Genomic DNA, 13,898 nt, shown 5'->3' on the forward strand with positions numbered 1-13,898 from the left:
TCTCCTTGACATCCGATGAGAAGGCATTCCACAGGGCAGGTGCCACTACTGAGAAGGCCCTCTGCCTGGTTCCCTGTAACCTCACTTCTTGTAGTGAGGGAACCGCCAGAAGGCCCTTGGAGCTGGACCTCAGTGTCGGGCTGAATAATGGGAGTGGAGATTCCTTCAGGTTGTAGCCCACCCAGGGACCTTGTAGTGAAGCGCAGGTAAGAAATCTCTTAACTAAGCAAACCAGTGAATATGAGAAAGGGGGGAAATGTGCTTTTGCTTTCCTTCTTCCTGAATTGTGCAGGGAGGATGAGGGTTTTTTAAATACAAAAAATGTAAAAAGAACACATGCTCTAATTCTTCCCAAGATATTTAGTGTAAAATGGGGCTTGAGCAGCCCAATTTAATCTTCTTGTGCTCATCTTCATTCCACTCTTCCCTCTTTTTTCCAACCAATACTTCAAATTATGATTACGGTACATTATTTTGGTTAGTGTGCATTTTTTGTGTTTTTTAAAATATTCTATTTTAGTCCACATTCACAGCATACATTGAAAGTGCTGTGATACCACTTTAACAATTCTGGACTCCCTCAAAGATTCATGGAAACTGACATATTATGTTAAGGGTGCTGAGAGTTCTTAGGAGACCCCTATTCACCTCACAGAGCAAAAATTCTCCAGAGTTCCCTGGGAAGAGGGATTTGATTGTTAAACCACATATTGCGGTTTTGCTCCAAAGAGAATAGCATCTCTTGGGAACGAATGGGAAAAACTGCTTTGGAACTTCATCAAGCAATCTGAAATTTATGGTTCTGACATGCCTTTGGATATATATGCTAATTGTGGTTCTTGTCTGATGAATGATTATGGAATTCACTGTTGATGTTGATAACAAAAAATTAAGTTGAATAGTTGACCTTGTTGGTTCTGTCCCACCCCCACCCCAAATGTCATTGCAATCTAGATGGACATGAGGGATGCACACTCTTATCTTGTCAAAATCTCCAAATACTGCTTTAAACATCCCGTTCCCACTGCTGGATAGCTCTGCATTCTGCTTAGTTTGAGGTGGTTGGTGGAATATGAGGTCAATTGTGAGAATAACAACCCTATTTCATTTCCAGAATTTGCTGAAAAACATGGTATGAACATTTTTAATATGGTGATTTCATACTTGCCTGGTGGGGAGTGGAAGGATTTGCTTTTCATCCCACAAGTTTTTGTTTAATTTTTACTTTCCTGTAAACAGTATCAGAGTTAAAGGACAACAAAATACTTAGTTTTGTTTTAGCCTTTGTGCTAAAACTGAGGCATCGACTCTCATTGATTTACTTAACTCTCACTACCATTGAAATAATTGTGATTCCAGAGTGCTTAATTTTGCTTTGTGTCCTAAATTATCCCCCCCCCCCCATTCTATTCATTTCTACCTTGCCTTTCCAGGAAAGCTTTTAGGACAAGCCATCAAGGAGAACATTTTGTTGACTACAATATAGAGGAGTAATTTTATTTGTAGGGGCAATTATGTTGTTCTCTTGTGGATGCATTTGTGGTACTCATGTTTTGCTAAAGCCATTGTTGAAAACAAAGTAGATATTGACTTGAAGAGGCACTCTGGAGGGTTTTTACGGTTTCAAAAATATTCAGCATCTGATTGCCGTTTTAAGCACAAAGAAGAAATTTGGGGATTATAGGTCAGGTTGACTTTTAAGGCTTCCTGCATTTTTCTTTCAGTGGAAACACGGGTAGCTCTCTCCCCACCAAAGCAAGAACAGAATGTGATGGGGGAGCCGGAAGGGTAGGACTGTTCTTTCTTTTGGGAAAATTTACAACTGGAATAAGGAACCTGTGCCTCCTAAGCTAGCTTAATGCCTCAGGTGTAGAGGGCTCTGTCTCATTGCCATTGTGGAATTTTACTTCAACCACCAACCTAGGTGACAAGTAAGAGAAGAAATGGGGCATTACAGGGACTTTTAGCTGGTTCCTAGGATTCTCACACACCCCTACACACTTCTTGAGCACTTTTACTGGTTGGAATATGTCCTCTGAGATGCCTTCCCATGCCTGGATGGAGAGATGTGTATGTTGTGCGTGCGTGTGTTGTACAAAGTCACATCTATTGCTTGCTTCAGTGTTGGCCACTCCCACTTTTGCCTCTGGCCATGCCCACCACTGGCATACCCAAGTAGGGATTGGGCAAGACTGACTGCAAACCTTAAGAGCCATTGCCAACCATGTTGAAAGTATTGAGTTACATGGTCCAATGGTCTGACTTGGTATAAGACCATTTCCTAGAATTATAGAAGCAGAAGAGGCTATCTAGGCTGTGTATATCCATGCATTTAAATCACATTACTCCCCCCACCACAAAATCCTGGCACCTGTAGTTTGTTAAAGGTGCTGGGAATTGTAGCCCTGTGAGGAGTAAACTACACTTCCTATGAATCTTTTCTAGGGAAGCAGAATGAGCTTGAAGTGCATGGTGTGTATGCAGCCCTGGATTTCCCGCACCCTTACTAAAATGTAGGAAGAACCGCACGTACAATGGGTCTGGCCCATCGGCCTATGAAAAACATTCTGAAAAATACTAAGCAATGCAACCATGTGGAGAAATATTAACATCAACTTGACAGAGCTGGCCCTACGATGCAAAGGGAGGCAGCTACCTAAGGCCTCAGATGCTGAGAGGCAGAGAGCAGGCAGAGCTATGTTCCACATAGCTTACCCTGTGCCTCCTAAGCTAGCTTTATGCCCTCAGGTGTGGAGGGCTCTGTGTCATTGCCATGGCTGAATCTTACTTCAGCCACCAACCTAGGTGGCATTCCCATCATACAATCAAAGCACTACGATAACACAATCATGGCTTCCCTCAAAGAATTTTGGGAGCTGTAGCTCTGTGAGGGGAATAGGGATCTCAGCACTCTTAATGAACTACAGCTCCCAGAATTCTTTGGGGGAGGTTGTGACTGTTTAAAGTGGCACCATAGAGCTTTAAATATAAGGTGTACATATGACCACAATTTATGAGCTTACATACTTCTATGTAAGCTATGTACTTCTTCCCCTTGGACCCAAACTTACTTTGGGAATAACCCTGTTTTGCTCCCCAAAACTGAAAGGCACTCAACCTTCCCCACTGGCCTCCAGATGTTCTGGACCACAATTCGCAGCAGCCCCAGCCAGGACACAGTTGCTAATGGGAGTTGTACTTGAGCAACATCTGGAAGGCCACAAGGTTGGAGGAAGGTTGTATCAGAGAGAGTTATGGTGATACCTGACATGACTGAGTTTTCCGGTCTCACAGTTCGATAAGAACAGATAGTCAGGAAGGAAGACAGACTCTGACTCGCTTGCTGTCTCCTCTGCAGCAGAAGCATCCGCAGCAGCCTGGTCGGCCAAAAGGGAAGGGTCTGCAACCCTCAAGGCGTGGGCAGAGGCGGCTGGCGAAGGTTGCGGGGAAGTGGTGGTGTGGGAGAGGCTGTCTCCGGAATCTGTGACAAAGGAAAGAAAAGGTTATAAGTTGACGGTGCTTGTCAGGAAGTCAGTTTGGCCTTGATCCTGTAAGGGGCTTGATTCTTTCCAAGGAGTGCAGTGAAGGATTTGTGGCCTATACTAATTTCTTCATTGTTTACCTTCTGTCCGTCCAGGGTTGTTGGAACAAAGAGTATATCTACAGTACTGAGGAAGATGAGGTCAGCACTGGAAGAAAGCCTATGTGCTGTGGCCAAATTGGACTGAAACAATCAGTACTGGTGTATACCTGGGTTTCTGTTGTTTTCTTCAGGGCCAACATTTAAAAGGAGGTTATAAATAATCTCGACTTAAAAGAAAACTTAATTTAAGGGACGTGTTCACAACATGGGTAAAATGGAATGTTTTCAATAGCTTTTTAAAACAGTTTTTTACTGATAATGTTATTCTTTTCTTCTTTACGTAAATCATTTTGAGTTTTTAAAGGGTTTTTCTTTTACAATCAAGCAGTGTCTGTGTGTGTGTGTGTGTGTGTGTGTGTGTGTGTGTCAGTGTGTCACACAGCTGTATTTATAATCAACCAATGGACTAATACAGTTGCAGCATTTGGAAACCCATACAGAATTTCAACACATTTTGGTGGAGTAGGGTGGGAGAGAGAGATGGGCCTTGGAGAATACTAGGTTTGGGGTGTTCGTTATTATCACTGAGAACTCTATTTGTGTTAATGAAATGAACTTTGAGTTGATGGGGATTTTATTAATGCCAAAAAGATACCACAGCAAAAAAAAAAGGGGGGGGAAGATAAGCCAGCTATACTATTTTAGGCTGGTGTTAAAGGATAACATGGCTATCCACTTGGGTAGCATTCTGCAGGACTCCTTAAAGCCCCCCAAATATCAGAAACCTACTTAAGGAAGGGCTTTCAATGTGGTTGCCTCTATTCTGTGGAACAGCATCCCTTTTGAGATACAACAGACAGCCATTATCTGCATTTTCCTAAAACAACTGGAGACATTTTGGTTTCGACAGGCTTTTCCAGCTGGATGAAAATGCTGGGTGTCTTTTTGTATGGTATTTAAACTTAGCTTCAGAGGTTTTTGGGGTTTTTTTTTAAAGCACTGCTTCAAATACTATTTCTGCTTTCTTATTATTCTGATTGACTGATTATTTAATTTCTAAATAATTTCAAGATGCATGTAAATTGCCTGGAGACATATATGTAAAAGGCAATTCACAAATAAAATAATATTTCACACTGTGTATTTTTTGCACTATGTATTATTCTAACAATTAAAAAAAGTTATAAAAAGGCTGCTTCCCCAACCTGTGCGGAGGGTGGTAAGAATATATTGAGACAGCCCCCTCCAAGCCCCTAATATGGCCATACCACCACCACTGCTTAAACAGCAGTATGCAACCCAATCTTGACAACAACAACAATTATTGATATTTAAAGTCACATTTTTCCATTATGGATAGCCACCAAGTGTTTACATTAAAGAGAAGCTCAGCTTCCCTAACCCATAAACAGTATCTGGGAAACGAGGCCAAGATATTATCTAACGCAACATTTCCAAGAAGCAAAGTGTTTATACTGTGGGAAGACAAACTGTAGTCTACAAAATGTACAGCCAAACACTTCCCCCAGACAGGTGTTCTGCATGGTCCTTTTCAAACCACCTGAGAAACACAGAGGCGGTAAGACAAGCCAGCCCCTCCCAGCCTCTGTGTGGATAAGTAGAATTTGCAAGTTAAAAGAGGGATGGGGCAGGATGGAGGGGTACAGAAAAAAAAATGGGGAGCCAGACTGGACTGGTATCAACTCATGGGGAGGGACCACTACTCAATGACTGAACGCCTGCTTTGCATGCAGAAGATTCCAGCTTCAATCGCCAGCATCTCCAGCAAGGGCTGGAAAAGACTCCCTGACTGAAATCCTGGAGAGCTGCTGCCAGTCAGTGTAGACAGTACTAAGCTAAATGGATCAATGGTCTGACTCACTATAAGGCAGCTTCCTATCTTCCATAAAAGGGGCAGGGGAACAAAATATTTGTTCAAGTTGCAAAATCAGGTTGCCTTTCTCCATAAGACCAGCAGATGGCAGCATTTTTGTTCTACAGCCAAGCAGTTCCATCAAGATTGATCTGTTCTTAGGATACCACTTTTGTGTATTTACTACCCGGCAAGGTGTCATTCTAAAGCCTTTGCAAGATCTACATCTATTTCTATAAACAGCCACACACTCAAGTGCACGCTTATTGATTAAAGCAAAGGAAAACTCATGCATGCATTTACATTATGTCTACAATGAAAGCCTACACATTTTAGAAAAGCCACTTAAATCTTACTGTTAAATGAGTCATGGACCAATTTGGAACACAAACAGCTTTTCAGATACAGAGTTCATCTGATGCATAGAAATGGGCAGTGCTGCTGCCAGCAATTCTGCTTCCAAAAAGGCTGCAAGATCAATATTCTAAACTATCGGGGTTACTGCTAAAGGGAGATGGGTGTTGTGTCCTCCGGAAGTGCCTTCTTGTCTGGCAATGGCACTGCCATTCTTGCAGAATCAGCTTAACTAGAAAGTGTTGGAAGTCCTCGCTGCACCTTAAAGTGGCATTTGAACAAGTATGTAAAAGAATTTGCAGACGATACTACGGTGTAATTAATGACCCACTGGATAAAATGGCCTCTATTTTGCAAAATCAATTTTCCCAGGCCAAATCTGGCATTAAAGGTCAAATATTCTGGGACAAGAACTCATACCACCAGAAACTGGTGCAGTTAGAGCCAGACTAGAAGGCCTAGATACCCACCTTACCCAAAGAGCCTGGGTTCCCTCCTCCCCAAGCAGCCAGAGGCTAGGGAGCTGGCAGCACCAAATGGTCCTGCACCAGGAAGCATGGGCATAGCCAGGACTTTTGTTTGGGGGGGACGCAGAACTGATGTCATTGGTCAGTTAGTTAAGTATTTCTATTGTTTTACTTGGTCTGGGGGGGGGGGACAGCTGCCCCACTGCCCCCCCTTTGGCTATGCCCATGCCAGGAAGTGAAGTGCAGCTCACTGTCCGCAAGGCTGCAACTGTTCACCATTTTAAACTGAATCATTTCCACCCCAGGGTGAGAGTGACGGCAGGCTCAGCCAATCAGACACCATATTTGGGGGCGGGGGGATGGACCCAAAAAGGATACCAGAGCAGCGAGGGGTCAGGAACTCTCTAAATTGGTAACGGGGAGGGGGGCCATTTATTTATTTTATTTCATGGAATTGATGCACTGCTTGATTGCAAAATGTATACATGGCGGTATATATATATATGTTTATATATAAATAAATAGTCTCATCATGCTTCCCAACCGGCTGATAGAATAGCATCTTCAAAGGGATCAAGGTTGTTATCTGATTACTGGGGGCAGAGAGGGTAAAGTGAAGGGAAAAGGGGTTTAGGCTACCTTTCTGTGTGTGAGGGGGGAGGTCTGGTGTGGGGGGAGTGGATCTGCTGCTTTTCAGAGTGCAATGCTGCCTGCCACTGCCCTCCCATGCTCCAACATGGGAACTAGTAAGTAAACCAAAATAGTAACAACAAAACAAAACAAAAAAATCATTAAATCTCCAATGATCTTTCATTGAAAGGAAACCCAAAGCACCACCCTTGGAAAATCACACTGCTCAGGGAAGCAGGGAGCACGATGCAATATGTCTTCTGAATGACATATCATTGCTGGGCGTTTTGTGCATTGTGAGCTCTTCTTGCAATTACTGGAGGGAGGGGGCAGCACATCAATTAAAAATCTCTCCAAACTGTGCTCTCTCTTCAGGCGCTGGCCCGTTTGGGGAGTGCCGGAGGTAAGATGGATTTCATCCATCTGCTCCAACTGTCCTGGAGCCCTTGTTAATAGTGATAGGGTTTCTAATGGGCTGTGTGATCCTTGAAGATAAACCTCAGTGACATTCAGATAAAACTGGCAAGGCTAGAATCCAAATCTCTGGAGAGAACTCAGACTCAGGCAAATGAAGCTGCCCACTGAAGGGAAGAAACAAGAATCCCTCGATTTGCATAATTTATTATAAGCCATTTTGCATCTCCCAGGGAAACAGGTAGAAAACATCCTTTCCCAACCTGGCACCCTTCGGGTGTTTTGGACTATGACTCCCATCAGCTGTGATGGCAGGTGATGATAGGAGTTGTAGTCCAAAACACCTGGACAGTATTGTGCTGAGTAGAGTGTGTGTGTGAGAGAGAGACAGTTATTTTACAATACTTGTATTCAGACCATTCAATTTTCTGCAAATGGTCTGAGCACAAGTACATTTGCGGAAGCTGACACTGAAAATGGCTATGCTTATCTGAGGAGCAATGTATACAAAATCACAGCAAACTGGAGTCTGGGATTAATGCAATGAGAAGTAGTTATCTTCCCAAACCATTCCCAGCCAGCAAATCCTCTCTACCCACCTCCCCTCTTTCACCTCCCTTCAACAAACCCCTTGCCTTAACATTCCATAGCCAAAGCCTGCCTTCCCCTCATTCAGGATGTTCTCCCTGTCCCTGACCACTTGCACAGTCTGCTGTTGTTCTTGGAATAAGCAAATAAATGAAAATTAAAACTGGTGATATATGATTCTTCAAGTATATAACCAACAGGAGCTGCCCCCCAGCTTACATTGCTCACCAACCCCACCCCACCCCTCAACCCTCTTGCCAATTCCCCACCCTGTCCCTTTACACCTCACCCAAAACCCTCACAGCTCTTTCAAACTCCCCATCCCCTCACAACTCCTCTGTGTGTCTCTATCCTTCCTTCATCCAAACTGCTGTTGTTTAAAATTGCCATTTTAAAAGCTGGCTCTCTCCTGCCCCCGACATCCCCTACTCTGTGATGTCGCACTCCAAATCCTCCAGTGGTGGCTGCGTGATGACAGCCTTAAATTTTTATGTATATAGGAAGATATAAACAGCACCCATATGATTGTGAACATAGATATTTAAACAGACAAAAAAGGCAGACAACCCACCAGAAGCAGGGAAGGAAAATCAGTGTTGGCTGTAAAGGGAGGGAGGCCATCTGAAGAAAGGAGCAAGCTCATCTAGCAGGGATCAGCTAATGGGCTGGAAGTTTGGTCTCGGCTTTATGTACATCTGGGGCAAGCGTTTTGAATGTATTCTGTAAGGGGTATTATATGCAAATGAGCACTCAAATTATGAGAGAGTTGGGTTTGTTTGCTTGCTTGCTTGCTTGCTTTTTAAAAGCTTCTACTAGCAAATGCTCCCAGTCTCTAAGGTCAACATTCTGGGGAAGGGGAAAGAAACTGGGACCTTCTGCATGTGAAGCAGATGCCCTACCATTGATCATCCATCCCTGAGGTGAGTTTACAGTGATTTCATTAGGAATCTCAAAGATTCTTACACCTGTCATTAAATAAATTTTGACATGAACAGTTTAAGGCAACACACAACCCTCCAGATGCTGTTGGACTTCCAACTTGCATCAGCCCCAGCCAGCATTGCTAATGGTCAGAAATAACGGGAGTTGTAGTCCCACAAAGTATTGAGGCAGCACGTTGGGTATCCAAGGCTTATGGGGCTGCACTGCTTAATGATGTGCAAGCAAACCCACTTTTCAAATGAGTGGCAAAGGAGTTCCTCTTTGAGAGCCTATGACTTGCTGGTGGAGTAAGTGCTAGATACTTTGGAGACAGAGGTGAAGCCAAGTCTTGCAGCAAGTTGAACTGTCAACATGGACATACCCAAGGAGGAAGTACCTTGTTCAGAAATCACAACCTTGAAACCATGGTCTGAGCAATGTGGGCTCACAAACACTTTCCGTCCTCTGTCTCCTTCACTTCCTTGCTTTTGATAACAAACTAGTTCTCTGGTGCCACACAAGATTACTAAATATTAAGGCAACACCTTTTCCAATTATATTACACGTTTCTCCTCCGAATACTTTAATGACCGTGTTTGCTTTTTGTACTCTGGTTGCTGGGTTTGTTTATGGATATTTGTTGTTTTCCAGTTTCCAGTTTTGTATTTTGTTGACTATAAGCTGCTTTGAGGGCCGCAAAGGAGCAGGAAAGCAGCACATAGAGTATTTAAAGTATCAGAATCTGAAAGTTCACCCTCCCAACAAATATTATACCCGAGGAAAAAGGATCAGGATCTTGTCAGCAGGTTGAATTCTGATCTCCCCGACGCTCTACAGGCCATTTTTAGGGGCTCCTGTTCATTCCTTGGCAGCCATGGGCTACAGCCAATGTTAGTCCTACTCAATAGTAGTCCCACTGAAATTAATGAACATGGCTAGCTTACATGCAGCTAACCCACAGCAAATGCACAATGTCTCTGAGAAACAGACAGCAAAAGTCACACAGAATAAAGGGGCAGAAAGTTGATCTCCAAGGCTCAGAACTGGCAAGCACTAATTCCTCTGAGTACTCTCTCCAGCCCATTAGCAAATGCTCTTTGCAGGGAGAGCAAGTGAGAATACGAAAGTGTCCCTTTGGGCTGTGCCGACATCTGAAGCCAGGCTCCAAGGACAGAAGCCGGTGGCCTTCTGCACATTTTCCTAAGAGCCTAGTAATAAAATTGAGGTCCATTAAAGGCACATGGCAGCATCTGCGGACCATAAATTATGTATGTCCATTTTCTATGGAGGGAGCAAAGAGATTCTATGTTTGTTCTCATTCTCCCCCCTCCCCCTTCTCTTCCTCCTGCTCCCTGCTCGGCAATCAAGGCAGCAGTCTGCTTTCACCATCAGAATAAAGCTTTATTTGATAAGCTGAAGCACTAATTGGGAAAAGAAAAATCACTGAAGCTTGCACATATGACTACAGAGCAAGATAGGAGAGTACATGATGTATATACTGGAGACGAAGTACCTCTGTTTTTATGATGCATAGGAAGCTACCAGACTCATAAACCTCTGGTCCATCCTGCCTGGACTACTGTAATGAACTGTATGTGAAGCTGCCCTTTAATACCATCCAGAGACTGCAGCTAGTGTAAAATGTGGCTGCCAGGTTGGTAAGTGGGACAGCCCAATGGAACCATGTGTCACTCAGAGCACTGCACTGGCTGCCAATGAACTAATTCAAGGTATTAGCACTAGCACACAAGGTCCTGCATGGCTTGGGACTAAAGTACTTAAAGGAGCCCCTTCCCCAATATCAGCCAGTTATACCTGCAACCACAGTGGGAATGGCTGTAACTCTGCTTTGCATGTATAAAGTCCCTGGTTCAATTCTCAGCATCTCCAGGTAGGGCTGGGAGAGTCCCCGTCGGAAATCCTGAACCACTGATTATCAATGTAGACAATACTGAGCCACATGGACCATTGGTCCGACATAGTATAAGGCAGTTTCATATGTTCCAGTGCTTCTTAAGGCACAGATGGGGATACTGTGATCCTCCAAAAAGGTTGTTAGATTTCAGCTCCCATCAGCTTAGCCAGCACTGCCAATGGTCAAGCCTGATGGGAATTGTAGTCCTGCAAATATTCAGAGGGTTCCCAATCTCTGCCCTGTGGCATGCCTGCTACTCAGCAGTTCTCTTGCCTTGCAAATATACTGAGCTATAGCTATGTTGGCTGATAATATAAGCTGAGGATTCTAGCAACCCATCCCCTCAATCAATAAATACATTGGGCTAAATGCATCTGACGTTAAGCTGCGTCCTCAAAGTCTAAAAGCAAATTAAAGTGGTATATAGATTTGGTATGTTCCAGTGATAACATCAGAAAACTGGCTTTTAGTTTCCCCTTTTTTTCTTTTAAGGGACACTGAAACATTTCTCGTAATCAACAAGCCATCTGCAAGATGATTCATTCCCGGGCATACGGCATAAAAATGAAAGTGCACGCTGCAAATCTCTTGGAGAATTGTGACTGGAAAACCTGCCTCTTTAAAGGGAGTTCTCTCCCAAAACTGGTGCCTTCCAGAGGTTTTGAACTGGGGCTGATGGGATTTGTAGTTCAAAATATTTGGAGGACCCCAGGTTGTGAAAGCCTCTTTCAAGATTTTGGTGCTTGCTTCTCTACAATTCAGAAAAAAGCAGATATATTTAAAAGTAGTTTTGGTCAGGGAAACTTTTACAAACATGTTCCAAAATACAAGATTCAAAAAACTTGAGAGGTGGGGAGGAATACCCCCTTCATAGGTATGCAAAGTGCTTCCACATGGTCAGAGACTTTCTCCAACCAAGCTGTGAACTATTTAAGATATTAACAGTGAATGAACCACTTTTGCATGAGTTTGACCCGTCTTTCCATTCCTACCTGTTCCATCTTCCAAATGTCCGAAGTTGCAGATTTGCGTGATGTGGTGCACCCAAGCCTGCATTTCCTCCTCTGATTTGGCCACCAGGTAGAAGGTGCGGTAAGTCGTTTTCACAATGAAGACAAAGTTGTTTTGGAATTCTTTCTTGATGAAGCTCGAGCCCGAGTGCTTCACCACCTCACATTCATTCAGGTCGATCACCCGGATGGGTTTCTTGGAATGGCTGTTTCGGTAATACTCCAGGACATCAGGGTTTCCGCTCATTCGGCCCTGGCGCAACACGAACCAGCGCTTTCGCCAAGCCTGAGAGAAAAAAATAGCGAGAAGGATTGTTGGTGGCAATGTGTGTCTGCCAAAATAATTTAAATAGGAAAATATTCTGGAATCCCCCCCCCCATACAGATGAGCATAATTTGCATCATTTACATCAGAAAAGATTCAGGCTGCATCAGAAATTTCTTTTTAGTTATAAATAAAAACAAAGATGGAATGAAAGAAAAAGGAACATGTGAATAATAATGATAATACTCCTATCAACTCACATTAATGATACACTAACCACCAGTATTGTCCATCTTAAGTTAATATAAGACCTCCAGATGTCAAAATAGGTATCCACACAGAACTGATTTTTCCTCTCCGCACAAGACACATCATATGGGGACTTCTGGAGAGGAAAAATGGCGGGCGCCACAGCAGTGAGCAGCAAGCAGCTAGCAGCTCCTGAAGCCAGCCAGAGCCAACTGCGCTACCAGGCTGGCTCTGGGCTGCTGAGGCTGCCACTGCCACGTTTCCAAGGGACAGATTTGCAAATCTGGGGACATTCTGGGGAAGGAATTTGTCCAGGGACAGTCCCCAGGAACCAGGGATGTCTGGTAACCCTACCTCAGAAATGTGTGCAAACTGTAAATATGCAGGTTCCTATCACATATAGCATATGCTAACAATTGAAAAGGCTTGTTTTGTTTTGTTTTGTTTTGTTTCATTTTATTTTTGGATTTCCAGGTTTACAAACAACAACAAAGAAAACAATTAAGATATAATCAATAAATCCCCTTTGACTTCCCTCCTCCTCTTTTGTGGATCCTTATGCCAATATTTTCTCCTGTCTGTTACTCCAATTTTATCAAACCTTTAACTAATCCATAATTCAACTTTTAGCTACAAGTGTCATATTAGTCCTACTAATGATTTTACGTGTTTTCAGTAGTTTTTTAAATACACTGTGTACTTTCCCCATTGCTTATTAAAATTTAAATCTTCCTGATTCCTAATTCTTCCAGTCAGTTTTGCCATTTCAGCACAGTCCATCAGCTTTATCTACCATTCTTCCTTGGTAGGGACTATGTTTTCTTTCAATCTCTGAGCTAACAAAGTCTGGGCAGCTGAATAGTCTCTTCGGGTCACAGGATTTCGGGAAATGGCTGTTATGTGCCATGGTCCAGAGGTTAGTATAGGATCATCAAGCAAAGAGAACCATGATTTTCAGAGAGAGGGGAGAGATATGTCTTTTGTGGGCTGTGCCCAGCCCAAATGAGCATCATCTCTCTCATCAACCCGAAGTTCTCTGTGATGGGCCAAACATTTGGAAAGGGTGCTTCAACTTCATCACAGGAGAGGGTGGACTATGGACAACCCAGAACAGAGCCAACTCCAGGTTTGATGAAGCTCTCAGCAAAAGCTCCCTCTAATTTGCGCCCCCCCCCAATATCAGTGGCCTTGGTCCTATGTTGGCTACCTTGCAGCAGGCAGCATTGATGCAGCAAGTCATTTCTGGAACTACAGTAGAATATACTGCAAGCTTTGTGATGATGACAACAACAACAACTTATATGCAGCCAATCTGAGTGGGGTGCCTCAGCCACTCTGGGCGACTTCTGGTAAATTATAAAACCACAGTAAAACATCGCACATTAAAGACTTCCCTATACTGTACAGGAATTACTGGGTTATCTGCATCCAGAAAAAAAATTTGTTTGCAAGAAAATACGGAAATGAATGCAAAACCTGTGCAAAATGCCCGGAAGTGGCTTTTACAACATTTGAAAGCTAAAATATAATGTGGAATTTAACAATTTGGGGAAAGTAATCAAAACAGAATAAACTGTGATGTGAATGCAGCCATTGTGCACACAGCCCCATTTCATCCTTGGGTGGGTT

General features: G+C 43.3%; 1 protein-coding gene across 6 annotated transcripts in view; it reads right to left on the bottom strand.

Annotated features, from left to right (window-relative positions):
• Positions 1 to 13,898, bottom strand: part of GAB3 (GRB2 associated binding protein 3) — a 77,695-nt gene that overhangs the window by 19,111 nt on the left and 44,686 nt on the right. For 5 of the 6 annotated variants that reach the window (XM_083595985.1, XM_083595989.1, XM_083595990.1 and 2 more), the window contains exons 2-3: positions 11,738 to 12,041; positions 3,265 to 3,481 (exon numbers count right to left, since the gene is read on the bottom strand). In XM_083595985.1, the coding sequence (XP_083452111.1) occupies positions 3,265 to 3,481; positions 11,738 to 12,041 (521 nt within the window). Of the gene's footprint in view, positions 1 to 3,264; positions 3,482 to 11,737; positions 12,042 to 13,476; positions 13,665 to 13,898 lie in introns of those variants that run through there. The other variant, XM_083595987.1, reaches the window with a different exon arrangement.

This window comes from Podarcis filfolensis (genome assembly GCF_964270895.1).
Source record: "Podarcis filfolensis genome assembly, chromosome: Z".
In the NCBI taxonomy this organism is placed as follows: Eukaryota; Metazoa; Chordata; class Lepidosauria; order Squamata; family Lacertidae; genus Podarcis; species Podarcis filfolensis.